Here is a 26,836-nt window from a genome sequence, read left to right as displayed (position 1 = left end):
GGAGATGTGTTTACCAAGCCTTTGGAAAGATGTAAACATGTGCCCATCTATAACAAGTTGGGTTTGTTTGATATCTGCTCTCCAACTTGAGAGTGAATGTTAAAATTTTAGTATAGGGGTATTTTTGTTATTTTTTATATTAAATGTTATTCTAACTCATGTTTGTTAGATAGACAATGTTTTCATATACTTGTAGTTCAAGTTTCATTCAATTCATAGGTATATTTAGGAGATATGTGAATTTTTGTATTTAATGGCATTTTTGTCCTTTTTGTAATTAACACTTCAAACCCTGAAATAAAAAGAGGAAGTGGATACCTTTGGCACAAATTTCAATGCAGCTGAGGCTGATTGCTTGTTGTCGCCTTCTTCTCCTCTTATTTCTCTGAATTTCTTCCCCAAATCTTTTATTGAAACTTATCCTAAGGTAGCCCATGAAATCTAAAATATTTGTTGTTTCAGTTTCTGAAACAAGTTTCCAGAAAATAAGGTTCCTACTCCCTTAGAAAATTCTGGTGACTTCCCTCAAGACTAAATACTATGTGCCCTAATGCTTGGATTGTCATGTTTGATATGTGACATTCATGGTTCTCAGGCCTTGGATGCTATTGTTCCTATACCATATGCTTCTTGCATAATGGAATGAGGACTTTAATTGATGTTAAATGTCACTATATTTGAGGATGATCCAAACCCAAAATTCTTTCTCTAAATTTACAAAGAGAAGATATACCTAGTTCTCTCTAAAAGTGACCACCTCATTCTGCTAAGTTATAAACGGAATAGTATAATGATGAATAAATAATTTCTTCTTCTTTGCAAAACATTATGAATTTTTTGAAGTAGACATACTCATATGCCTTAATTGGCTATATCCTATAAGCTAAATTCATATGCGGTATCCCATGAGTTAAATTAAATTAATATAAGTAAATAATTTAACTCAGGTATTTTTAACTTAAACTTAATTAATATGTACTAAAATGTATCTAATAATTTGCTTAACTAAATTAATACACTTTTATTAACTAAATAATATACGTTATTTTGAAAAACAAAAGAAAACTGTATAATAAATATTTATTCTTATTAAAACAGAGAGAGACTAAATTTATTTTCTATTTCATTTTCCTATCTGAATTTTTATCTTAAATTTTGAACAAAAGTAAAACTTCATAGTTATTGAAAAGGTAGAACGTCCAAAAGAAACTTTTCGAACATATCTCAAACAGAAAAAACTAAATTTCAATTACCCTCAAATTTTACCTACACCTTCATTTCTTGCCCAAGTTTCCTGATCACAATATGTACAAGACGAAATCACCAAACAAAATAAAAATAAAAAAATTGTACAATATACAAGTTAGACAACTAACCGAGGATCTTCTCTATTGAAGACTTTCATGCCCATTTGTCGAAAATGTCTCTGTGACTCAGATTCCACCGGATACCATCCCGTCATCCACAGCTTTTGCTCCTCCACAGGATCTAGACACGGACTCGAATAATTTTTCAATCTCAGGAGCACAACGAGTGAAGCTCTTACTCCAGAAATCATATCGAGGATTCTGTAAGAAGAAGCTATTTTAGTATACCATCTTGTTCTCCTCTTCTTCTCTTTTTGTATCCTAGTAATTTTGCAGAAAATCAATTATTACCTTGATGAGCTCAATGAACGTGATCAGTAGACCCCATGGATGTGGCCGGTTAACAATCAAGCGTTCCAACAACACCCTTGTTATTTGTTCTTGGATGATCTCCTGTCCCAAGTATAGAGAGACACCATCAGTCCCAAACAGATGATAATACCATTTCATTATAAAAATCAATCAAAGTATAAATATACCGCAATTCTTTCAACGGTTTACCCTGCAGTTATTAAGGTCATTATCAGATATCTGGGTTCCGATACCAACCAGATAAACCTTATAAGCCTTTTCAAAATCATATACAGTTTCCTAGTTACAAGCCAATAAATATTAACCTAAAAGCGAATCAAACCAAGATTTTTAACTGGTAGAAAATAATACACATGATGGAAACAACAAAAAAGTTTTCTTTGACATACACAAAGTCATGCAATCAATGTCAACATGGCCTCAATATACCAAACAGAGATGGAAATTACAAGTGAATGAGCAAATGATAAAAACATTATTGAGTATCTCTATACACATACAACTAAAAGAAAATTTCAAAACCCAACATAGAAGATAAAACATACAGGTTCCTGGTTAAGTCCCCCAGCAGGTCCAACTCAAATAGGAAAATCAGGCATTAAAAAAGTTAGCATTCTATCAGAAAGAAAAGAGAAGCCAAGAATTGTTATAGGCCACAACCCTAAATTTTAGACAAATGAAAACCATTTGAATAAGGCCAAAAATGATGACCAGCTCAGCTTGTGGACCAGCAAGTACATACAATTGCTGTCTACCCATTAATAGAACTTGTGGGCGCCATTTTAGAGGCCAACAAAAGCACAAAATAAAGTTGATATCCTCCAAAATGTGTTTGACAGAGTGAAATGGTGTTTTCAAGACCATATCAGGTACAAGAAGGGGTTTGATGGAAGCTGGAGGTCTTTGGACCAGCAGTAGTTTAACTCTCCAACCTTTCCTATTCTAATTAATGAGACCAAGAAAGGATATTTTAAAGGCACCCATGGCATCTGGCAAGAGGATCCTCTATCCCCCTTCTTTTCAACATAGTGGGAGAGAATCCTACTGCTCTTTTCACACTTGCACAGGATAATGGCTGTCTATCAAATGGGTCTCTTCTTAATTCACCCCTCAATACTTCACAGATGACACTGTTTGACTTTGTTATGCAACGTGGGGATCACTTAAAAATGTGAAATCTTGCTGTACGTATATGAGCTAGTCTCTGGGTAAAAAGTAATTTTAAATAAATCAGCTATATGTAACTCTTAATGCAAAAAATACTGAGTTCACAAATGCTTAGCAGCAACGTCAAGGATCTCCCATCTAGTTATCTCAGGCTATCTCTTTTCATGGATAGAGTCAGCTGGACTTTGGGAGAGATTCTTAGCCTTCTGCTTAGCTTCTTACATGGTATCCAGTTTGGGATGAAGTAGCAAACTCTGACTGCATACCAGTTTTGCATCTGTGTAAATTCTGTGACCCATTGAACACATTTCTCATTTGCCCAATGGCAGGCCAAACCTGGTCTTCCTTCCTTGGCAAGGTTTGGAAATAAGTTCTGTTTTCCCAACTCCTGTAATGAACTTATTGAGCACTGCCATGCTGTTTCTGTTCCCGAGTTGGTAAAACACTCGGGAGCTGACTCATGCAGCCATCCCTTGGAACCTCTGGCTAGCTTATAATGATCTCACATTTTCTAGCAAATTGAGGCCTGTGTTAGGAATTATCAAAAGCTTGTATCCACTCTGTTCTTCACTGGTCTAAGCTCTCAAGGGACCTTGAGTTCCAGGAGCAGTAATTAGACACATTTGGCAGTAATTTGTACTTTTTTCTGCTTATATGCCCCAAGAGATTGCAATGATTGCCCTCAAATGCTGATTCTCGCAAGCTAAATTTTCACGGCTGCTCTTTGGGCAACCCAAGGGTGGCTGGGGTTGGTAGTCTCTTTTGGGAACACAATGGAGATATTTTGCTGTCTTTCTCTGGTCGAATTGGTGAGAAAAATTCTCTAAAGGCTAAGGTCTTGGCACACTACAAGGTTTAGATTATTTATGGTGCACTTTCACCTGCATCTGGTAATTGCAAGGGATTCTAAAGTGGTTATTGGTGATGAATGACTTCTTCTCCTCCATGGAGATTTGAGCAGCATTTAGCTGAAGCCTGTGACATTGCACAAGTGCATGATATCAGTTGAGTCCCCACCCTCAGAACAGTGAATTGCTTGGCAGATTCTCTCGCTGAGGTGCTAGGAGGGTGTATGGCATACTTGTCTCTCTAGTTTACATCTTTCTTGGAGGGTCTTCCCCGTCCCCGTCCCCGCCCTTTTGTCATTTTGCTTCTCTTTTTAATATAATTATCAGAAAAAAAATTGATAATTTCCAATACTATCTTTGCCTAGTCAAATCTATTCCCCTTAACTAAAGGTGGGCTATCTCATTGTATTTTTTTTAAAAAGAAAAAATTGCTCTTGAAAGCAAGATGCTACTGCAGTCAAGTGTCAGAGACCTGAGAAAGTTCAACCTGCTTAGCTTCAGCAAACAGGTACAGCAAGACAAAGGAGAAATAGTGGGTGTGATTGTTTGGATATCGTAATTGATTTGCAACTGCATTGAGGAAGAGATAACGTCCTTCTGTATCCAGGTCCCTGATGAGAGCCTGAAAAATTTCCATAGCTGCACCTGCCAAGAAAATATCCATAGGGCCTGTATGCATCTGCTGTGCAGACTTGCTCTGTAACTGTTGGATTGCCTGTAATACACAAATGAGGACATGTAACAAATGCATGGAAAACATTCAACCTGGCATTTCAAATTTTAAACAGCAGTGAGCTCAAATCCACAACCATTACTTTTTATTTTTTGTGAGAAGTGCAAAACTAGAAGAAAAAAAAAAATACCTGCATGCCCACATAAAGCACAAGCGAATTGATTAGTGGTACATTGTACCGTGTTCCTGCAAGTGCCACCTCAATTTGGGGCAGCAGCAGTTTCTGCTTCAGCTCAGAAGGAAGAATAGGCCCCTGCTTTGTCTGTAACATTACAGGCATAGGGCAGCAATATATAAGACAGCTTAAAACACTGAAAGCATACACTCTGTCCTTTTTTGCAGTAAAGCCTGGAAACATGTAATATTTCTGATATAAATAAAGGTGTATACAGGCAAAAATTCAAGATAATTTACCTTGAGATACTCGTCAATATCAGCCTTCATCTGCTTGGCTTTCAGAGCAGCATCTACCTCAGAGAGAATGTGTGGTGATTGGCTGATTTCTGCCAGCAAATCAATCTGCACAGAGGTAGGTAAGAAGTATTACTTCCCCCTTGAATTTCCAACAGAAATTAAAGAGCACCAGCATGAGATAAACTACCTTTAAGTTAGGGGTTGAAGGATCAGGCAGCCTCATGTTGCGTGGAAAGGCACTTAGGATAACATTTCGCATTTGAATGCAACTGGGTGGAATAACATCGCAGAAACTGAAATGATAATCACAGAGGAACTCGGGGAAGTCATGAAGTAATACTAGCAGAACTCTCAGGGTTCCTCTGTACAAGAATTGTACCTGGATATTTTTTATTATAGAGTTTAGAAATGCAAAATAAAATTCTCCTCCAAGCACCAGTTAGCCAACATAAATAGTGAGAAGAGAGACAAACCGCATCTCCTAGTTCTGCATTTCTTAAGTACGGTTCCATAAATTTGAACAAATCCACAAGCAGACGTTGGACGTAAGACCAACCCTTCTGAGATGGACTTGTAAGCAATTTAGGCATAAAACTCCTGTGGCTAACCAACTCCAGCCATGCAAAGCTGAAAGCCAATCCAATAATGTATTCATATGTCACCAAACTTATAAAAAAAGCCAATAAAAAAACATAAAAATGAGTAACTTGGCCTGCCAAAGCCCATCATCCATGTATTTTCATTCACCTAAATATGTAGCTTGAACAGTAGGTATAGAGTATCACCATGATCAACAGATAAATTCCAATACCAACAAAATAAACAAATAAAGATCAGAATCAAATGCTAACCTAAAACCAGGAACTCTCAATGGTTGCAGAGCATGGAAAGCATTTGCAAATGCCGTCAGAATCTGGATGGCAGAAAATTTGCATAAGAAGCTAGGCAGATATTACAAAGAAGTTGAATAAACTTGGAAAGTAGGCACCCAATCCATACCTGAAAGGTTGCTCCTTCAAATGCAAGATCATGGGAGCCCAGATCCAAGAGACAGTTCAAAAAAAACCTGAAGTATGGTCTTGGATTGAAAGAAGCCTTCTTCTCTTCAGCATCCTTCTGAATGACTCGTACTACAACAGCCAAGATCTGTCATCATTGTACAATGGGAATCATCAGACAAACTAGTGAACAGATATCAAAGTAAAACCCGAAGAACAATTTCCAGTGAGTTTGACCTTAGGCAGAAGCACTAGCTTGCTTGAACCCTGGTCCACCGCCCAAAACTGATAACACAGTTAAAAAGAGACATTATTACATGCTGCAACTGATCATAAGGAAGGTAAACTTGAGATCTGATAAAACTAAACACTGAAGAGTGTCTACCTTCAAAACTAGAACAACAAGCTTTGTGAACATATCGATGGCTATAAAAGAGAGATTTTGGCCTTGCTGAGGATTCTGCAGAGACAGCGGGTTTGGATTAATCCCCTCAGAGGCAAGGCAATGTCCCACGGAGAGGTCCTGGAAAGTTCTCAAAACATTAAAAAATCCATGATTAATTTTTTTCTTGAGTTTATATAGAGCTTTGTAAAGCACCAAATGTCCCTTGAAATTGTTCTTAAAAATCAACCATGCTCATGAATAAAGACACAACATTACCATGAGGATTCGGAAGAACCTATCGGTAATATCATCTCCCTTAAGCAACCCACTTTGCTGCAGTTGTGAAATGTAATGGGAACAAGATGCATCAATTGCCCCAGGAAGCTCACATATCCGGTACCATTCCCTAAAGAGCAGAGTAACCTAACATATGTCCACAAAATAATAAGCTTCTCATGAATAGATTAAGAATGAATGCTTTATAGATGGCGATGACATCAAGAAGTAATGTTAAGAAGCTTAATGCTTTCACATTTTCCACATTCCAGAAACCATTTATGAAAATATTGCTTGTCTTCATTTAGAGGTGGTCAAAATTTCATTAAGGATGGAAAGGGTACAACAATACAAAAATATTTCTTGTGAATTAGTGGTTTATTTGAAATAGAAACAGAAACAACAGTATTCTTTTACAAAACGGTGAGAATTAGAATAAAGTACAAAAGAAGAGAGCAAAGAACGGTACAAGAAATAAAAACAAAAGGAAAAAATACTGTCACTAATAGTAAGACCACAAAGCAATTCTCCAACATAATTCAGAAATAAAGTTTGTATAATGCATTTGGAACTCATAATAAGACAGAGTAACCTGTTCACGGAATCCAGCAGGGTCAGCTGTTGAAGGTTCAGTCATGCTATAATCATCCTTACTTGATACAGAGCGGCCAGTAGGCAGCTGCTTCAAACAGAAACCACATCAGATCACAAGGACTTCAACCAACAGGTTAGAAATTCCATGTAAGAATCAAGACAATGACATCTACATATACCTTCTTGTCCCTAGACAGTCTAGCTTTATCATCCTTGCCAACGGGAAAGCGAGGATGAGAATTGCGAGCAATCTCAACTAACTGTTGTAGGGATTCAGGAGCTCCAGGCCTCGAAGCAAGCTTCAAAATTAAACATTTGCATGTGTCAGGTCATCAGTTTCTTCCTTGAAATGAGAATTTTATTGAGGGAGAGAGCAATTGCAAAGAAACACATAAACTAACAAGAAAAAGCCGAAAATCTAGCGAAAAATGCAGCTAGCAAAAATCAAATAAGAAACACAAAAAGACAAAAATAAATAAAAAATCATCTAGGTAACTAACAGAGCCCAAGAAAAAAAAATCATCTAACCTTCTCCAAAGTATCAACAAGACTATAAAACTCTGAGACACTAACACCAGTTTCCTGAAAGACCAGGGTGCGCAAAAGAGAAATGGCAAAGTCTGTAGCAGCTTCTGTAAGGAAGAATATAGAACAAGGTAATAAGCATCAAACAGAAAAAAAAATGTTAATCACTGTAATAAAGAAATTGAACGTCTAGATTCATACTATTCCTCCCGCCATCAATGAGTTTGGCCAAATGCACATTATACTCAGCAAGGTTTAACAACTCGGTACGGATGAGGCCAATCGTGATATCTTTGTTGAATTTCCGCTCTTCATCTGAGTAGATGACCTAAAAAAGTAACAGATCATTAAAAAATAAGATACAAATTAGATAAAATAATTTTGTGAATAAACAGATACTAAGAATTAAACTAAACAAAAGATTATTGCTCCAAACATATCGTAACATAAAGCATGTTAAGAATCTCCACAATTAGTATAACAGATAACTACATGTCATTTCAAAAATAATAATAATAATAATAATATAATGATAATAACAATAGTAATAATACGCTTTATCACCTGCAACAACTAATTTGAACCAGTGGTCATAGAGTTGCATGATGGCTCATGCAGACTAATAATCCATTTTATTAATGTTACAAGTTCTTATTTTGAGTTAATTAGGTTTTCCACATTTTCTAAAAAAGAATTTTCAACAGAAAATCGATTCCTAGGGTGTGTTTGGTAGCGCAGAAACAGAAAAGAAAAGAAAGGAAAAAAAAGGAGAAAGAAAACTATTTTCGGTTATTTTGAACAGGAGAATCTTAGAGAGAAGAAAATAGGAGAGAGATGGTTTCTTTCTTAGTTATGATATTCTCTCTCCTAAAAATATGAAATTCAGAGAAAAAAAAGAAAGAGAAAGAGGAGAGAAAATTTTATCAGGTCCCTCTTTCTCTCGAACAGCTTGCCCTACTTCCACCATTGTGTAGCGACTTTCTTGTCTCCAGCTCTGTTTCCTCCTTCGGTTTTGCCAATGAGCCCCTTTCACAGGACGATTCTTTATCGGTCTTGCAGGTATCTCTTATCTCATCTGTGTGATCTCTCTCTCACTTTCTTCTATCCAATCTCTCTGTCTCCTATTACGATCTTTCTCTCTCACTTTCCTCTGTGTGATCTCTTTACCTTGTTTGTGATTTCTCTCTCCCTCTAAGCAATCTCGCTTGACCTTTATCTGTGATTTCTCTCTCAACCTGAAATTGCTCCAATATTTATAGTTTTCTAAACTCTTTAGGCTGGCAGTCTTCCTTTTGCTCAAGATATATTATACACTGGAAGCCCAGAATTCAAAAGGAAGAATTCTGTAACTTGATGGAGAGGAATTACAGAAAATGTCTTCCTGAATTCTAGAGGGGGTTTTGGTCACTCACATCAGAAAATCCATACCTGAGAGAGACTTCACTTGCTGTGTTGCTGAAATCACTTTCAGATTTTGGACAGCAAGTTCTTCTGCACTACCTGCATTAAAGTCTCTCTCAGGTACGGATTTTCAGATGTGTGGCATTTATTGCTTCTCTTTCATCCAGTGTTCAGATGCTTCGGTTCTTCATTTTATTCTGGATCTCTTGCTTTTACAAATGTAAGATTTAAACATTTCTGGCATCTCTGGAGAACATAAGGATTCTCATGTAGCTTTCTAAGCCTTTTCATAGTTTGGAAGTCTGAAAATCTCCTTTTTTCTTTTGTTATGTCGATCTCTTTCTGATTAGTTCAGGGAATATGAATCAGCAGGAAAATTTGAGGCTTCTGCAGGATGCCAGATTTGTGCAACAGCTCCCAAATCTAAGGCCTCGTCCTATTTGTGCAAAAGGTCCCAAATCTGAGGCCTCATCCTATTTACTTCTTTGTTAGACTACCTCTTTCAAAACCTGACTGATTTTGAGTATCTTGTACACCTTACAACAATTTCGAATGATCTTAGTCCTTCAGAGTAAACAAAATAAAAATGCCAAAATAGTTTGACTTTAGCATAAAGTGGTTAATTAGAAGATAGAAAATTGGATTTCAAAATTTAATATAAAACACCTGGAACGATTTTTCATTTTAGGGCTGAAGCTGGCCTGTCTTGACTTGTGCAAGCCTGCTGAAAAACAAGCTGTTCAATTCTCTTTCAGATTAACTTTTTTATTACTAGACATTGTGGTTATGCTTAATTTTGATTACATACTGAAAGAAAACAGTTGTGGGAAGTAGTACCATGGTTTAACAGAGTTGTGACAAACCATTTTTGTACCATTTTCAGGTCCTAAATGGCTGTAAGCATAAAAACATCCCGGCTAGACATCTACAGATTTGGTCAGGCAGACAGGTCCAATCCTTGTGTGCTTATTGCAAAAGCAATCTCCCTCCTTTCAATGTTCTAGTTTGGGCATTGAAATTTTTATTTTTTAAAAAATGTTCCATTTCTGTTGTAATTTTCTCAGAGGAACTTTAAGCTCAAAATGGTTGGCCGCTGAAAGTTATCTGAGAGGATGGTGGTTCAAATTCACTAAGGATCCATCTTGGTATTGTTATTTTAATATTTGTAGGAATTTTTGTTCATGTGCTTGTGTATTTTTAAAATTAATTAAAACAAATACATGTGCATTTATAATGAATTCATAAAACAGTTCATTGACAGTCTTAGTTTTGATTTTTGAAAATTTTAAATTAGTAAACTTTTCTTTCTTTTCTATTTTTGCGTGCAGCCAAACAAGAAAAACCATTCTCTTCCATTTTCTCTTTAATTTTCCAAGTGCACCTAAACAAGAGAAAAGAAACATAATTCTTTTCTTTTCCCTTTCTCTTCCTTTACTATTTTCCATGAGCACCCAAACAAGAGAAACCATGATTCTCTTCCATTTTCTCTTTATTTTCCAAGTGCACCTAAACAAGAGAAAAGAAACATCATTTCTTTTCTTTTCTTTTCCCTCTCTTCCTTTTCTATTTCATTTCTTTTCTCTACAATTTCTATGCTGTGAAACGCAGCTCTATAAGGTTCAGCATTTCAGGGACATGAATGTAATTTTGAATATTATTGAACTTATTTAATAGTGGTGTTAAAATACCAGTTCAGAAGTATTTTGGTCATTTCTCATATTATGGTTTACCCTAGCTTATGTCTGTTAGTTGGATAATATTTTTACATTCTTATGTGTCAAGTTTCGTTCAAAACGGAGTTGCATTTTAGGATTTATGCGATTTTTTGTAACTAAGGGCATTTTTGTCCTTTCTGTAATTTTTCACTTAAATCGCTAATAACAGAGGAGCTTGTGCTTTTGTGGCACAAACCCCAAAGCAGCCAAGGCTCCTCCTTTGTCTCTTCTTCTTTCAACTTTTCTTCTCTTCTTTCTTCCTCAAACCTCTTTCTTTACAAGAGACATCTAAACCCTAATCTCCTCCAACACTTTTCTCTTGCTACTATCAACATCGTATTAGAACGCCAATGATACTAACATGGAGAAGGAACATAAGATGGAAAAGAAACAGAGATGACATCTGTTTTTAGAGTTACATCTCTTCAGCATGATTATCTGTTTTACAAATAGGATTCTAAAGCATGTTCCTCCCGCCAATTTGTTTGAGTCTAACTAGAATTCTGCTTGCTTTCAGGATAATGTCTCTGTTTTTTTTTTTGTCATACGTTATCCTTCCTGAGAGAGTGCTTCTAGGAGTGGGCACTGGGTCTGGTTTCATGGGGAACCCAACCCCAATAAACTGGGGACGAGGCAAGACAAAACCCCCACTCCATTTCAGGGCAGGGACTGGTTTCCAAAAACCCAACCCACAAGGTTGTATTATATATGCCCTTAAAAAAATCCAAACAACATTTGTATTCTTTAATAAAAAATATAATTATCTTGTTTCAGGGCATTTAAGGCAATAATGCTGATTTTTGAATGACAATAATGCCCTAATTTTTAAAAGAAAAAGACTTGAGGCCTTTTCAGAAAAAAAGAAAGATAAAGCTACCAAGGGCATTTTGGAAACAAAATGGCTCATTCTAGAAAAATCTAAACTTCTTCCTAGTTACCAATTTTCGTCTTCCCAGCCAAGCGAAAACCCTCTTCTTCCCAGTTTTTTCTTCCCACCCATGAGAAAATCCTCATCTTCCCCATTTTGTCACTGAATCATGTTGTTCTTTCTTCCAATCTATCTCCCAGCTTCATTCTTTTTTTTAAAATATTTCTATCACTTATTTCTTCGGCCCTAACCAGAAAATACCCTCTCACCAATGTTCTCTCATCTTTTATCACTATTATCGAATCTTAGGGTTTGTTGCTGCTGATTCCAAGTAGATCTCTATCATAGCATGGGTTTTCAAAGCTATAAATCCCACAATGGATAGGTTAGTATGTTGGTTATTGCTTTTTATCTTTTTGGTTCAGATTTTTATTAATAAATGTTTATATTTGTTTAAAAGTTTACAATGGTCTATTCATTACCTATTATTTTTTATTATAATCATGTTCATTTGATTTTACATTATTATCAATCTAATAGTGTTGTAATGTGATTCAGTTGGTTTTTCTTCATAATAGAATTGTCTATTTAATGTTGTCATTATAATCTGCTCTATATGTTATGAAATATAATTATGTTAGTTATTTTCTGAATACAAAAATTAGTACCACCGCTAGTGCCTTCACTTAATCATTGGAAGCAAACTTTATTCTGAATGAAACTTTGTTTTTTGTCAATGTTTCTTGCTCCTAATATCCCAGCAGTCTGATCAGAGGTTAATTAGCTGCTCAGTGGTTTTGGTTTCAATTGTTGTTGAAGATTTTTTTCTTATTCCTGGCTTGATGTGCTAGGAGTCGGTTACAGTTTCCTATGAGTGTCATTTGTTTCAGTTTTATTTGTCTTCCTGGTTTGCTCTACTGGGATTTGGTTGTTGAATCCAGTTATGTTCTTTTGTGCTGCTCAGTTTCCTTGTTGTTGAGAAATTAGACTTCTGGAAACAAGATTCTCATTGATGCAGAGAGCATCTATTCTCTGCTGAATTACTTCTGACTCCGTGGTGATCATCGGAAGGAACTCCCCCCCCCCCATGGCGCCACTGGGATGTTTACCATTCCTTGTTGTTGAGAAATTAGACTTCTGGAAACAAGATTCTCATTGCTGTTCTCCTTCTTGTCTGGCATGTCATAACAAAGTGGAGCTGCTGAAACAATCGCTTGCGCTGCAACAAAGCTTGAGGCAAACAATGCAGAGAGCATCTATTCTCTGCTGAATTACTTCTGACTCCGTGGTGATCATCGGAAGGAACTCCCCCCCCCCCCCCCCCCCATGGCGCCACTGGGATGTTTACCATTCCATTTTGGACATTCTCCCCTTTATTACCTGTATTTGGTCCCATGTTCCCCGTTCTGTGAATTTTGTTGCAGACAGTTGTGCTAAGTAGGGGTCTCCCTCCATGCTCCTCTTGTAAGGAGGAGGCCTGCCTGATCTTGTTTTTGTTTCTGTTTTAATGAAATCATCACTTTCTCAGCAAAAAACAAAAAGAATTACTTCTGCCTTTCTTTTTTTTTAGTTGTTCACAGCATGTGGTGGCCAGCTTCTTCGCGTTCTCCAGGCCTGTCTATAACTTTCAATTATTGGCACCAGTGTTGAGTTTGTATACTAAAGCCTCTAGTCCAAGCATAGCAGTCCCAGTCTCTCATTAAGTATAGCTGCCTATACTGCATAGAGGGGTTGTCTTTCCAAAATTCCACTAGTATTTCTCTGGTCAATTTTTTTTACCGCTTCAAAGCAAGGCCTGCAAACCCACTACCTTCCTACTGCTCCGCTCAAAAGTGGGTTGTTTCTTACTGCCTATAAAAGTGGGTGGTTTCCAGCTACTAGCCTTAAAAGTGGTTTCTTACAACTGCCCTTAATGAGTGGTTTTCTGGTGATTGAAGTCTCGTATTATGGCTAGAAGTAGTGAAGCCATCTTTCTTACAGTCTTTGACCAAGTTGGGTCTTTTGTGCCATGGTTTCCCAGCTTTGAGGGTGAGAAGTACAGTGTACTAATGGTGATGTTGGTGAAGCATACTGCTTGGTGTTGGCTTACAATGAAGCCTGTTCAAGAATTTTTCAAGAGTGATAGTATACTACTTATAAGATTGATCAAAGTTGTCAACCAGAGTTCAGCTTTCCAAAGACATCCAAGTGAGTCAGGGGGCAGACTGTAGAATGAAGAATTTGTGCTCTTCAATTCAACAATAATCTGCAGCTGGTTGTTGATGAAGTTAAGTCTAAGAATCATCTTACAAAGTGCAAACTCAAGAATTGAAGCCAGAAAGAAGTCCAAGACAGCATAAAGCCACAAAGCTCCACAAACCACAAATTTTAATGACCAATATGTTCTTATGCTTAAAATAGGGAATCGTGAAACAAGTTTCATAGTAAGTTGAAGCTATATGCTCCAGCTTGATAGAGAGTATTAGAAGTTATTATTTTGAGTTAATTAGATTTTCCTTGTTTTTTAAGAAAGTATTTTCCTGTCAAAAGAAGATTCCTAGGGGTTACATATAGTAGGGCATGAATATAATCTGGAATATAGTTCAAGTTATAAATAAGGAAGAGATGTCTCTAAAGCCTAATCTCCTCTAACACTTTTCTCCTACAAATTTCAACAATTAAAAAGACAAAAAAAAAAAAAAGATGAAACTAACTCATATGACTGAGGACTACATACCCAACTAGTCAATTCCTTGACAACAAGCTTGCAAACATCCCGAATTGCAGCCAAAATAGCAAGGTGGGAAGTAACATGAATAATGTTTGAAGCGTTCTCATATAAAACCTTGAAAACCTGCTCAATATGACCTGCAATTTAAGTAAAATAGAACATTGATTTACAATCTAAGTCGTATAGGAAAAAAAAAATACACCTTTTGTGCAACAGCCAAGGCAGCTTCATCTCTGCTTACACATCTAAGCAGAATGTCAGGCACTTCAGCAATCACACCCTGCGAAAGGTTGAAGCAGGAAGCAGCATTCAAGAAATTAGAAAGTATTCATACACTAACAGAACTCATATTCATTCCACATGAATGTGAATCTAGGATAACGGTATGTGTGGCATCAAAATCAACAGTAGCAGATTCCAGCAAGAGCTGAAAGAGAAAGAGAGAGAGAACCTGAATATCAGCATCCCTAGCATCCTTGGTAATCAAGGCCTCAAGCTGAAAGGAAGGAGTCTAATCAATACATCAAATAAAATAACAAGAAAATGTAAATAAGCATATTAAAATATTAAGTACTGCTAGATGAACCAAATATTCTCCAAAAAGGATAAATAAATTGAGTTGAAATGTCTACTACCTTCTGAGCAACGATCAGGTACTTATCCAATGCATCTCCTGTGGATAGTAATTGTTCTGATACAGCACCACCAGGGCGTTCTCCAGAAGGCGCAGACGCCAGTTGCACAGGTGTTGCCATATCCTGACACCAAAGTAAAAGTTTTTAGTAATAGGTTGGTGAAATGAAGCCATATTGTATTTGACTGATATCCCCCACCCCCACACCAAAAAAATAATAAAAATAAAAAGCTCTTACATTTCCTACACCAAAGGAATCCATTGAGGGGAATTCAGTAGGAACTACAACTAAAGAGAACGAAGGGAGAGAAGCATTAGGATCAGATCCATGCTGCAGAATATCTGCATTCCCACCATGACTTGGAGATGTACTGATATTTTGTAAAAGTGAAAGCACATGTTTAGTATATTATACCATTAAGAAATAAAAAAAGAAATACATAAAACTGAACAAAAAAACAAAAGAAATAATTGATCAAAAATACCTGAGTTGTGTTGAACCAGGCTCTTCTTCAGACGGGAGATCTAATGGTTGTACAACCCCTGGGGCCACTTGTACAGAAGAATAGAAATTCGAGTTTCCATGCCCTGAAATTGAAACATAGTCACATGACAACTCAGAAATAACAGATCCACCAGATGATACAAGCATACCAGATTGCACAGGATTTGAACTTTGACTCGGCTGGTTTTGCCATGGAATCCTCACAAAATCCTAAGAAACGGAAAAGGAGGAAATAAGTAAGTGAAATGAAAATATTTCAAGAAAAATAAAACAAATGAAAACTTTAGCACCATATTCCTTGCAGCCAAAAAAAAAAAAAAAAGCAATGACATGCATACAATACATAAATACCTCATAAACACGCTGCTGAGCAATGGACAAGCGACCAGGCTTGGGACGAAGTGCCTCAGGTACACGGGCAAATGAGCCCTGTGCATAAGTCGTGGCATCAAAGTATTGAGACCCAACACCATCTCTGTGCTTCCTCCGAAGCATAAGCTGCGGTGCTATTTCTCCATCAATTGATTGTAGTGCCTGGAAAAACATCAAGAGAACAAATCAATCAGCTAATCTAGGTTTACAGAACAAATAATCTGGCTCCAGATTCTTATTAATACTAAAGGAATTAGAGGATTAGAACTTCAAATCAATGGGTAAATGGAACATAATATATACAGCAATCATTTAGTGTGATTGATAAAGAGAAATTCAAAACAAATACGTTGACACAAGAAACCTATTAGATATTTAGAAGAATGACAAAACAGCAAATAAATTACAAGAGCAAAGCCAAGAAGAGTGTGGATGGGTTAAATGGTCCCACCATTCTTTGTTTGAGAACATGTTCCACATCTCAGGTTGGTAGGCAGGGAGTGATGGGAGGAGACCTAACTTCAAGTAAGTCATTTTGGGAGGACATGGGCAACGTCAACAACATTAACTCAAAGTGACTTTTCTAAAAGGAAAGGCAAACTTACCTTCTCAGTGGCAGCCTGTTCAATAAGTGCACAACCCAGATCAAGATTGTCATTTGTAACAAGCTGTACTGCATGTTCCAGAATATCTGCACTGACACTTAATTGTTGAAGCAAACTCTTCAAGTGGTTTGTTATAGCAGCACGAAGAGGTTCCTGGAAAAACATGCAAATGGTTAATTTATAAGATGAGAAAAGGCAGATAACAGACACAGTTAGACATGTTACCCCTCCACTAGCACAAGAATACATTTTAAGAGTCAGCTGTAATGAAACTTCAACAGACAATTAGAGATTAGAAGGTGAACCTTGCATGTCACATGAGCTAAACTTCCAGCAAGACTTGCAACCATTAAGTGTGCAGCATTAAATATACGACTGTCATCAGACTCAATTGCATAATCCTGAGTTTAAAATTTGATAAGGTAAAAAGATTATCTTAGGAAACAGAAACTCTCTGCAGAAAAAAGGGGTCAAAAGAGTCACTAGAAAGTCAACAATGGGAATAAGGATTCACATAACAAACCTTTATGACAAGTTCCTTTGTTGTCCTCATTGCTATAGTTACACTACGATCAACGACCGGAGTCATTATCTCTCTGACAGCCCTTTCCATGGCCATTGAAACAATCCTGTTATGAGATAACAGGATTGTTAAGATTTATGTCTGTAGATAACCAGCTCAAAAATAGAATACATAGTAGAAATAAAAAAAAGAGGATGATGAAGAAGAAAGAACTAATGAAAAATAAAAACACAAGCAAATAGCCCAAATAGGAATCCAAACCTCTGCAATGGCAACTGCAAACGGCCATTAAGTTTTGGATTGATAATAACTTGGGTTCCAATGTTAAGATTTGATGTTGGAAGCTGTGGTAAATAAATAGATAGTTAGCTAAACAAGAGTAAAATACTAATAATAAAATGATAACCAAAAGAGGTGAAACCAACCTGGGGAAAAGGCAATGGGTTTGGAGTGGTTTGTGGAAGTCCATGAACAGGATTAACAATGCTTCCAGGTCCAGTCTTTGCATCCCCCACTGGACTCGAAGGAAAGGGAAGAGGAGCTGGATTGTACTGATGCAGCCAACAAAAGAGCATTTAGACAAAAATAGAAAACACCTCTAAACCAAAAAAAATGATAGAGGATAAGAATTACAACAGTGTGAGGTGGATCTTTTGGAGGGTCAACTTCAGTTATCATTTGTGGTTGTGTTGCATCTTTAGTAGAAAAGTCTGGATTTCCTTCGATCTCCCTCACACGATCTTTAAGAAGAGAAGTTGGTTTTACATCTTTCATATCTACACCCAGGTTCTTAAAAAGCACCTAGCCCAAATAAATAAGTGACCACACAAATAAATGAGTATGCCAGAACAAAATAGAAATGACTAAACGTCATCTAGTTTGAAAAGCATAAGAAGAGAGAATGAAAATCTAAGGTCTGAAAATACACTTACTTCAATGTCAAATTTCAGATTCATTTTCAAATTAGGAAGTGCATATATCTCAGCAAGTAAACCAAGAATCCCCATGGTCCAAGGATTTGGAGGCTGATAAGCCAGACTGCATTGACATGGCTCCAAAATCTACCACAAACAATACTACATAAAAAATTGTTTAGAAAATCCTCAGAAAATGAGAGATGACATCTTTTTATACCTTTGAAGTGAATGGTATTACTGCAATCATTAACCCCTTTTCGTATGCCTGTCCATTACCAACAACTGAAACAGTTTAGAAATGGATACCACAAGGAAAGGATGACAAATTAGGCGCACTAAACAAACCCTAATACCAGGCCAATCTCTTATTTCCAAACAGACTTGTTAATTTCAAAGCATCACAAGCTCAGCCAGAAGAAAAAACAATTCACCTCTATTATTAACACTTTAGGATCGATTTCTCGAGCCCTCAATGCTTGATTCCGGCCAATGGTGAATTTCCCAAGCCAACTACCAAGATTTTTAAGCAAGGATCGCTCTTCTGAGCTTGATTTTATAAGCTCAGACCTCAAGAGAACCTGACAAGTTAAGAACATAGCAGGCTCAGACATCAAGAAAACCTGACAATTAAAGGTTAAGTATAGCAGTAACAATGAATAAGAAGGGATAGTGGTAAAGTTCAGAGAGGGCACCTTGCAATTCTCATAAGTTGTTTTCACAATCTCCTTATTTAAAGCCTTTGAGTTAACTTTATCAAGGAACTTCAAATACAACTCATGGAAATTTGGCTCAATACTTGCTCTGTAAGCAAATGAAAGGTTTTTGTCACCAAGCCAATAAAAAAACAAGCTGCCACATAGCATGAAACTTGCTGGTGATAATAGCAATTATGTATTAATCAATATTACACTGCTCCTAGAAATGGAACAGTATACAGATTGATGGTCAATCAGAAAATGAAATCAATGTTATTGAAAGGATCAATGACCTCTTCATAACCATATATTGAGCAAACCATGGATAATACTGCTCCTTCAGGATCTCATTAAATTCTTTTGCCTTTGCATCCATGTTGGTGCCTGAAATATTATTAATGATGAACGATATCTTGTCCTGAATCTCTAAAGATGGCGCCTGTAAAAAGAGGGTTATGAAGGAAGTTTAAAACTAAAGTGATCAGAAGGCATACACTGAACAATGAGAGAGAGAGAGAGAGAGAGAGAAACCTCAATAGGTGTATCTCTTCTTTCAGCAGCTGCTACTAGGGTTTCAATGTTCAAAGCAGCTCCAAAGCCAGTGTTAGAAGTGTGGGGACGAAGCACCCCTAAGCAGAACCAGATAAAATCAGAATCAGGATTATAACAAAATTATTGTGATGCAAATAAATAAAAAAAAAACTAATGTGGTATGAATTGTGCACAACATGAAAACCTGGCAATGCTCTATACTAGTTTATTGTACCTGCAGGTGGCAATGCTCGAGAAGGACGAGGGAAAGGCGAAACAGCAGCAAGACCTGTAGGTGGACTTTGAGAAGACACTGCTTGGATTGTCTAAACAATAGAAACATAGAGCTTGAAGTAAGCAGAGAAATATTAAAATGCACACAAAAACATGAACATCTGACATTTAAAAATATCTATCAAATACCTTTTGATTATTAGTGAGATCACTAGGTGCTGGACCAACTGAACCTGATACAGCAGAAAGAGGAGGCTTCGAGTAGCCTACAGTAGTTGCAGATGGTTTTTGTTTCTCTTCCAGAAAGCCCTGATGCCTTTGTTGCAGCTGCAGTTGATGTGAAAATTGCTGCCCAGACTGCACAGTGCCCACACCTACTGTCTGCCATGAGGCATCAGATACCTTTAACCCATCCAACAGTTGTTAAATAGGGAGCACAAAAACAAAAACAAAACAAAAAAAACAAGTCCACAAAAATGTATCAAGAAATGAACAAAAATCACAAAAAATCAGAACTACCTCCATGTTTTCCTGGGAATTGGGACTTTGGTGCTGCTCAGTAGAGCCATTATGCACACCATTCGAATCTGACTGACCTGAGGAAATCCGTGCAAGTGCTCTCTCAATGAAAGCGACCAGCTCAGCATGTGTGCCACGCAAGTGAGATATTTGTAGAATATGATTACAGTACTGGGGCCACTCAACCAAACGATCCACGAACTGCTCTAACGCTTTGGCCCCAAAAACAAACATCTGAATACCAACGGTTATATCAGACCGATATAGAAGATGGTTGAACTTGAGATGAAAGCAAACTTGAGAAGGTCAGGGCTGACCTTTGAATCAACAGATTTCCTTAAAGCATCCAAAACATAACGCAGTGCCATGCCAAGTGTAAGATGACCTACAAGCCGATGCTTAATTACAGAACCTGCAAAATATCAAAACAAGACCTGGGCATCGTGACATACTTCTGGAACATATATCAATTGAAGTGACCAATTTAAAAACAACTAGAAGGACACAAGATCAAATAACATAACCAGAAAGCCCACCAAAGAGTACAGCTGCAATTCTGAGCTGCTTTTCTGGGTACTTGGGATAGAACCTGTACTCCTCAAATATATTTCCTATTATACATTCAAAGATTGACTGCTCCCTGTTTCAACCACAAACAAATGCAGCTAATCAAATAGGTAAAGAATTAAACATAGCAGGCTCAAGTAGACACCCAAATACCATACTTTTTGGTGAGGTAAATCCTATACTGCACAACTTTATGAAGGTCCTAATTTTGCTGCTCTATCTGTTTCTTATTTGGCTAAAAAAATATAGTTTATTTATTTTATTTATTTAAATATATTTCCATAAACACACATTTTCAAGCCTTGTTCCTTTTTTTAACATATTAGAGTTGTCTTCAATCTAACCAGTTATTACTAGAGAAAGGTACAATTTTACCTCTTTTCAGGAGAATCTTGGAATCGTGAAAGCATTTGAACCATGGCATCAATGGATAGCTGTCCAGAGAACATTTGATGAAAATAAGAGTTGGCTTCCGCCTCAACATCTTCTGGAAATCCATCAGATGTAATTGATTCTGCTGTCCCTGTACTTTGTAGTCTTGGAGTCACATGTGCAGAAGTTATCTGTAACCTTTTCAATTCCTCAGCTAGTTGGTGGGAAATAAGTTGCCCTGAATAAGCTTGAAGGACCTACAAAAAGAATCAAAATCACACACAAAATACAATTCTGGTGGTGCAATACATATAATTACTGAAAATGTGTTAAACAAAAGAACCTTGAAAAAAGTAGACGTTAGTTCAGCATCAGCACTTATTGGAGCACCAGACTGCTGGATAGAATTAGTGGACCCATCATTTGAAGCATAGAAGGATATTTCTTTCAAGAATTTGACACAACCCTGAAAGGAGATCATTTCAATAAGTGAACTAAATGTCCCTTCTATTCAGAGAGATCCAAAAAAAAACACAGAGATCACGAAAATTACCTCAAAGAAAGAATCTTTATAAGTGGTCAGATTCTCATTTAACCATTTTTCAAGATTAATTTGGTCCTTCTTAGAAGCAAGGGCGACCAACTTAATACTAAATGTAAATGGAGTCATATCCAATACAGAAGGGAGGATCTGTCAGAATAAGCAACAATAATCCAAATTTAGAACAAAAAATTATTCATCTAGCACAAAGTGGAAATGATAAAACACTTAATAGTAAGAGATAGATCCAGAAAATGGTAACCACAATAAGAACTGAGATTGCGACAAAAGCACAATTTATTCTAGGTTTTACCTTCAGCTCCTGGCAAATATCCAGAACCTTACTCAAGTTATCTGAGTCGACACTCTGTATGTCAACAAAACCGTGTACAACAAGATATGGATTAACACTCCATAGATTCTGAAGAATAGCACCTCTCATAGAATTCCCAAATATCATAGGAAAAACTATAGAGGATACTTCACGTTGAAGGAGGTTAAATGCAGTCTGCAGAAGGAATACAGACAGTTGTTATTGCTCACCCTAAAACACAACAGAAATGATAGAAGAAAAAAAGAAAATGAAAGGAAAAGAAGATAAGAAGGAGAATATATAAAATATTGAGAAGACATAATTTAGAAGCAGGGAGAAGAACAAAGGAAAGACATACATTAATATGAGCCAGACCAAAAAGCAATATATCAGGACACTGCTTAAGGGGATTCTCAAGAATAGCTCGGACAGAGTTGGCATGACCTCTCTCAGCTAATTGACATAATACCTCAAACAGGTCAAGGCATAACAATGCTTGATTTTCCTGTCCATTTGAAAGTTCGGATCCCTGCAGTGAGTCAACATATGACTGCAACAAGTGGTCAAATCAACAAATAAACAGCAAAAGATAAAAAAAAGCATGAATCAATTAGAGTTAGCAAACAGCATACCAATTTCATTGCAGAATGAGCAAATGTAAATATCTCAGGAGGTGCAGATATGGCATATCTTAGGAAAGATAACTGCCCTTCAGCATTCTTCCACACAGACCCACAGATGGCATGTAGGGGAAATGGATCCTAAAATGTATTTCCAAACAATGTAGAACAGTGAGAATGTATTAACAAAAAAGGGATGGAAAAGCTGCACTGAGCTGCGCTTGATCAGTAAATGAATATCAAAAAGATTATACCTCAGTTACACTTTTGTAGATGGACATTAAAAGAGAAAAGGCCCCTTCATCAGGAAGGTAAAATCCCTCGTGATCCAGATTCTCCATAACAGATATCCAATTAGTTTCAGGAGCCTGACATTTGAATACCACAGTTAGAAACAAAAGCAACAGCCCAAAAATCATTTCCTAATTTTGGTACCACTATAACACAACCACGGATGAACAAAAGACAGAGCTTGCAACAGATGGAAGAAACACAAAAACCCTTTTACTCACAAGTTGTTTAATTGAATTAGCAAGAACATCGACACTCCATGAGTTCAACCATGATGGCTCGGTAGTTGAGCCCCATCCAAGAGCAGAGCAAAATGTGGGGTATGTATTTTGACCATCCTCCAGACCAGCATGAGTCCGTGCAACTGTGCTAATAATCCTCGAAAGAGTAACTTCATTAAGAGGCAAGAAAAGAGATAATATTTGTTTACAATATGAAGAATCAACTGTACATCCATAGCCTAGCTCCTTCACAATATCTGCCATGCTTATTTCTGCCTCTATCTCTTGCAAAAGGACATCAAAATCATTGTCCTTTGATTCAAAGAATAAGTCCAAATGCCTGCAGCAAAGACTGACTCAATAATTTGCCACAATTATATGGAAACAGTGCCTTATTGGATACATATTCAATAAGTTGAAACAAAATTGAGCATGATTCCAAGAGAGCGATGAGAGAGAGAGAGATAACAGAAGCAAGGAATGACTACCTCAGAGAGTTGACTTCAAATAAATCATCGGCAATCATGGGGGATAATACACAAGGAGTTCCCTCCTTCAGCTGTAGTAAGGACAACATTTTTGTAAAAGAATCCACATACTTGGCAAGGCCTTGAGACCTAGAGAGAAAGATAAATATATTTTGTATTTGCTCATTTGAAGTCATGACAGCAGGATTTGCACACAACTCCTCAATATAGGTCATGCAGAAATTTTGTCCTGAGATGCAAACCAGATATTAAAATGGAGCAGACACACAAAACAGGCGCAAGCCAGAAAAAAAACACTTCAAGAATAAGCAAGAAGAGAAAGCTAAAAGAACCTTATAGGCAAGATTTAACCAGAAAAGTTAATACCTTTCATCCTGAAATCCAAATTTTCAGAGTCTGACAAAGCAAGTCCAACCCCTATCTTCTCAGGGGTTGTCAGATTCATGGCATTTGAAAGCTCCGTCAGAAAACCTTCACTCATTTGGGTATTTCTCAGTGCTACACAGAATACTGTTGTGAAGTTTGGTCTTCCCATCAAGTGCCTAAAGATTGATGAAAGGAGATCTAGCTTTAACTGCATATCCCCATCACGAATATTCACCTGATCTAACAGGGTCTGAAGCAATAAAATGCTGTCCTCACTTTCTAATTCAGCAATCTGCCCAACCAGATATAGCAAGTAAGTTATTACTGCTAACCAGCAGACATGACTAACCATTCGAATAATATCATGGATAAATTATTTCGATAAATAGAAGCATAGAAAGTTAAAATATGGTCATTAGAAAAGGTTTTTCGTGCATTATTTTTCCAAAATAATCAGTTGTCAAAGATTTAAACTTACGGCCTCATCTATGATAAAAAAAAAAACTTGTGCAGCTCACGTATTTTAGCAACCTATAGTTAGAATTACAGCAAAAGAAGAAGAAGAATAACAGTATACTGAAACATCATAAGGATTTACATCATTGGACACAAAATGCAAATAATTTGCAGGTTGCACAGTAAACCACCATAAAGCTTTTTTTTTTCCAAATGAGCTTGCAATCATAAACTCAACAACCCGAACCTGGATCTTTTGAAGTTTTTAGGTGGCGTCTATCACTTTGAACATCATAACACGCATAAGCTAAGGACAGTCTTAAAAATTACCATTATAAACATGTCAAATCAAGAAGTCCCAATTATCAACGATAACTTTTAAACTTCAACCGATTGTAACAAAGACACTACGAACTCAAAACATAAATAATCGGTAGTTAGATCAAGTGAAAAAAAAAAAAAAAAAAACGCGACAAATAAATGCAGAGACTAAATTAAGAAGATTTAGGGTTTGTTAAAATAACGATAAAGGAAAGATGAATAATTAATCGATGAATAAAAGGTGAATTTCCGTCTATTTTCACGAACAATGAAGGAATCTACAGCAAGAAGTTTCATGCACCTCAGTTAGCTCGCGAACAATCGAGTCGAAGTTAGAGTCATTCAAACTCTGAAGCAAGAACTGAATTTGGCTCGCTAAAGTGAAAGTCAAGGTTCCCATGGCCGCAGAACCTTCAGAGCTCAGCGGGAGGGGTCGGAAGAGTGATCGCCGGAGATATGCTTGATAAAACGGAGCAGAGAGTCGAGGCTGGTCATAGCCGAACCTCGGCCCCTAAGACCATATTTTTATAGCAGTGGTAACGAGTAAGTCACTGGGTAATTTATAAATGGCACCTTATTTTTAGTCTAATTAGAAATAAGGCCATACATCTACCCTTCATTTTTTAATATAGCCTCTTTTGGGCTGAATGTCCACTACAACAAATATTTTTATTCTTTTTATTTAAATATTTCAGGTTTTGTGTTAAACGATAAAAAGACAATTTCATCCTCTTGAAAAGAAGGTGGACCTTCCACCCAGTACTTAAGAAAATAGAGGAAAATCCTTACAACTACAAAGGAATTATTTTTTCTAGTATAGAGAAAATAATATCTTGTTTTTAATCATTTTTTTAGTTTAAAAATATTATGAGAAGCACGGCTGATCTAATACAAAAATTTATTTGGTTCGAAACGTGTGAAACAACTATCTTAGTCGTCCGATCACACGGCTGATCTAATACAAAAATTTATTTGGTTCGAAACGTGTGAAACAACTATCTTAGTCGTCCGATCATGATCGGATGGCTGAGATAAATGTTGATCATGATTAGACGGACAGAGATAACGTTTCGCGTGTTTTACACCAAATGATTTTTTGTATTGGATGAGAAGAGAATAACTATTTTCTTCTTCTAAAGAAGAAGAAATACATTATAACACATTGCTTGGCACATCGATAATAGGAAGGTGATTCCCCACTACTTGGATGAATTATAGGGAGGTGATTCCCCACTACTGGGATGAATAAAAAATATGAGGGATACTTCTACCCCCTCTCTTAATAAACAGGGTAGATGAAAATTAAATCGTAGACAACTTAATTAATCTCTTTTATAAATTCATTATTTTTACAAATGAATAAAAAACTAATTTATTTTTAGATAAGAAGGTTTTTCACTATATCATTCTCCTCATCCTAGTGGAGGGGAAGGTAGAGGGATACACAAGGTTTTTTAACTCTCTTCCCTTTTGTCTCTACCCCTTTGTGCAATGAATTTGAAACTTAATAACTCTTTGCTCGTTCTAAGTCATCATCATCTAGTTACATATAAAATGAGAATAAGTGAAAAATCATTGAAAGAGGTCGAATATTTCACCTCTCCTGGATTTTCTCTCGGAACATCCTCCCTAAAGTTGAGGCCTAACCTAACCATTTCACTCTTCTCATACCCATTTATAGAACAATCTAAAAAATCTCCTTGCTCGAATCAATATATACATCATATGATGGTAAAAAAAAACAACTTTCGCAATATCATTTTCCTTATGGTAGTTTAAACCTTCGTTACAAGTATAACCATTGGCTACTTTCAATGCATGCCATTAGACTTGTATTTCAATTTGTATGTCGATTCCCAACATACAAATTAAGTGTATTTCACTGGCAATAAAGTGTTTGTAGTCTTATATTTAATTTTGCTTATACTAACAACTAAGGGGGTGTTAGTGATAAGAACCCTAAAGTCCTTAAAAAATCAATAAAGAAGGAAGCAAGAGTGAGAAAAAAGGTGGCACACATATGGACCCATGCACATGCATGGGGGTATAGGAGTTTAAGAGCAAAAGAGGCAAAAAGACACTTCAGCGCAAAAGTGAAAATAAGGTAAAAAGTTAATGGTATAAATGGGAGTCGTACCTTCCTTTTTTTTATGAATTCCTAGAATTTCGACATTCAATCGTTAAGGAAACTCTAAAAGATAAGATTGTAATTGATTTAGAAGTTTTCTAAATTCTCTCATTTGATTTTGTGTTTTTCCCTTGATTGATGTAATTATGGAACCTAATTAATTGAAGAGTTTCCCTGAAAACGTAATGAAAATAGTATAGATAGGGGTATTGGTTGAAAAAAAAATCAAACCTATTTCCCAAGTTTCTCACGCCTTGTTTTGCTTGCCCTCTCATAAACTCGTCTCCCTCTCTCCCCTTCTCTG

General features: G+C 36.6%; 1 protein-coding gene across 7 annotated transcripts; it reads right to left on the bottom strand.

Annotated features, from left to right (window-relative positions):
- Positions 1 to 1,222: 1,222 nt before the first annotated feature.
- On the bottom strand, positions 1,223 to 24,881 carry LOC137947582 (uncharacterized). 7 transcript variants are annotated; one of them, XR_011111554.1, is made up of 53 exons: positions 24,706 to 24,881; positions 23,628 to 23,919; positions 23,262 to 23,490; positions 22,774 to 23,113; positions 22,516 to 22,629; positions 22,274 to 22,402; positions 22,000 to 22,191; positions 21,642 to 21,836; positions 21,341 to 21,478; positions 21,131 to 21,253; positions 20,791 to 21,044; positions 20,385 to 20,488; positions 20,166 to 20,260; positions 19,849 to 20,082; positions 19,519 to 19,731; positions 19,331 to 19,421; positions 19,096 to 19,193; positions 18,858 to 19,003; positions 18,562 to 18,670; positions 18,301 to 18,447; positions 18,087 to 18,134; positions 17,885 to 18,013; positions 17,586 to 17,753; positions 17,378 to 17,503; positions 17,214 to 17,296; positions 16,953 to 17,058; positions 16,735 to 16,830; positions 16,430 to 16,582; positions 15,804 to 15,986; positions 15,602 to 15,662; positions 15,433 to 15,535; positions 15,186 to 15,318; positions 14,949 to 15,071; positions 14,765 to 14,809; positions 14,516 to 14,593; positions 14,320 to 14,436; positions 7,821 to 7,947; positions 7,623 to 7,726; positions 7,274 to 7,393; positions 7,093 to 7,179; positions 6,501 to 6,647; positions 6,225 to 6,362; positions 6,077 to 6,124; positions 5,841 to 5,987; positions 5,693 to 5,754; positions 5,315 to 5,468; positions 5,029 to 5,220; positions 4,842 to 4,946; positions 4,558 to 4,689; positions 4,167 to 4,409; positions 1,659 to 1,760; positions 1,377 to 1,568; positions 1,223 to 1,294 (listed from the first exon to the last, which is right to left on the bottom strand). XR_011111554.1 is itself a non-coding variant. In XM_068793384.1 (52 exons), exons 1-52 carry the CDS (start codon positions 24,802 to 24,804, stop codon positions 1,434 to 1,436), a joined length of 7,137 nt encoding a protein of 2,378 aa, XP_068649485.1. In that variant the 5' UTR covers positions 24,805 to 24,881; the 3' UTR covers positions 1,223 to 1,433. The 7 variants fall into 7 exon arrangements, 6 of the variants coding, with proteins under 6 accessions (XP_068649485.1, XP_068649487.1, XP_068649486.1 ...); XM_068793384.1 differs by having other exon boundaries at positions 1,223 to 1,568; XM_068793386.1 differs by having other exon boundaries at positions 1,223 to 1,568; positions 4,182 to 4,409.
- Between the last annotated feature and the right edge of the window lie 1,955 nt (positions 24,882 to 26,836).

Source organism: Aristolochia californica, unplaced genomic scaffold, assembly GCF_029961685.1.
Source record: "Aristolochia californica isolate CCGP_79_NKW_82.1479 unplaced genomic scaffold, dmAriCali1.0.hap1 SCAF_13, whole genome shotgun sequence".
NCBI classification, from domain to species: Eukaryota; Viridiplantae; Streptophyta; class Magnoliopsida; order Piperales; family Aristolochiaceae; genus Aristolochia; species Aristolochia californica.
Note: the sequence above shows the minus strand (reverse complement) of the source record. Positions and strands in the feature narration are given on the sequence as shown.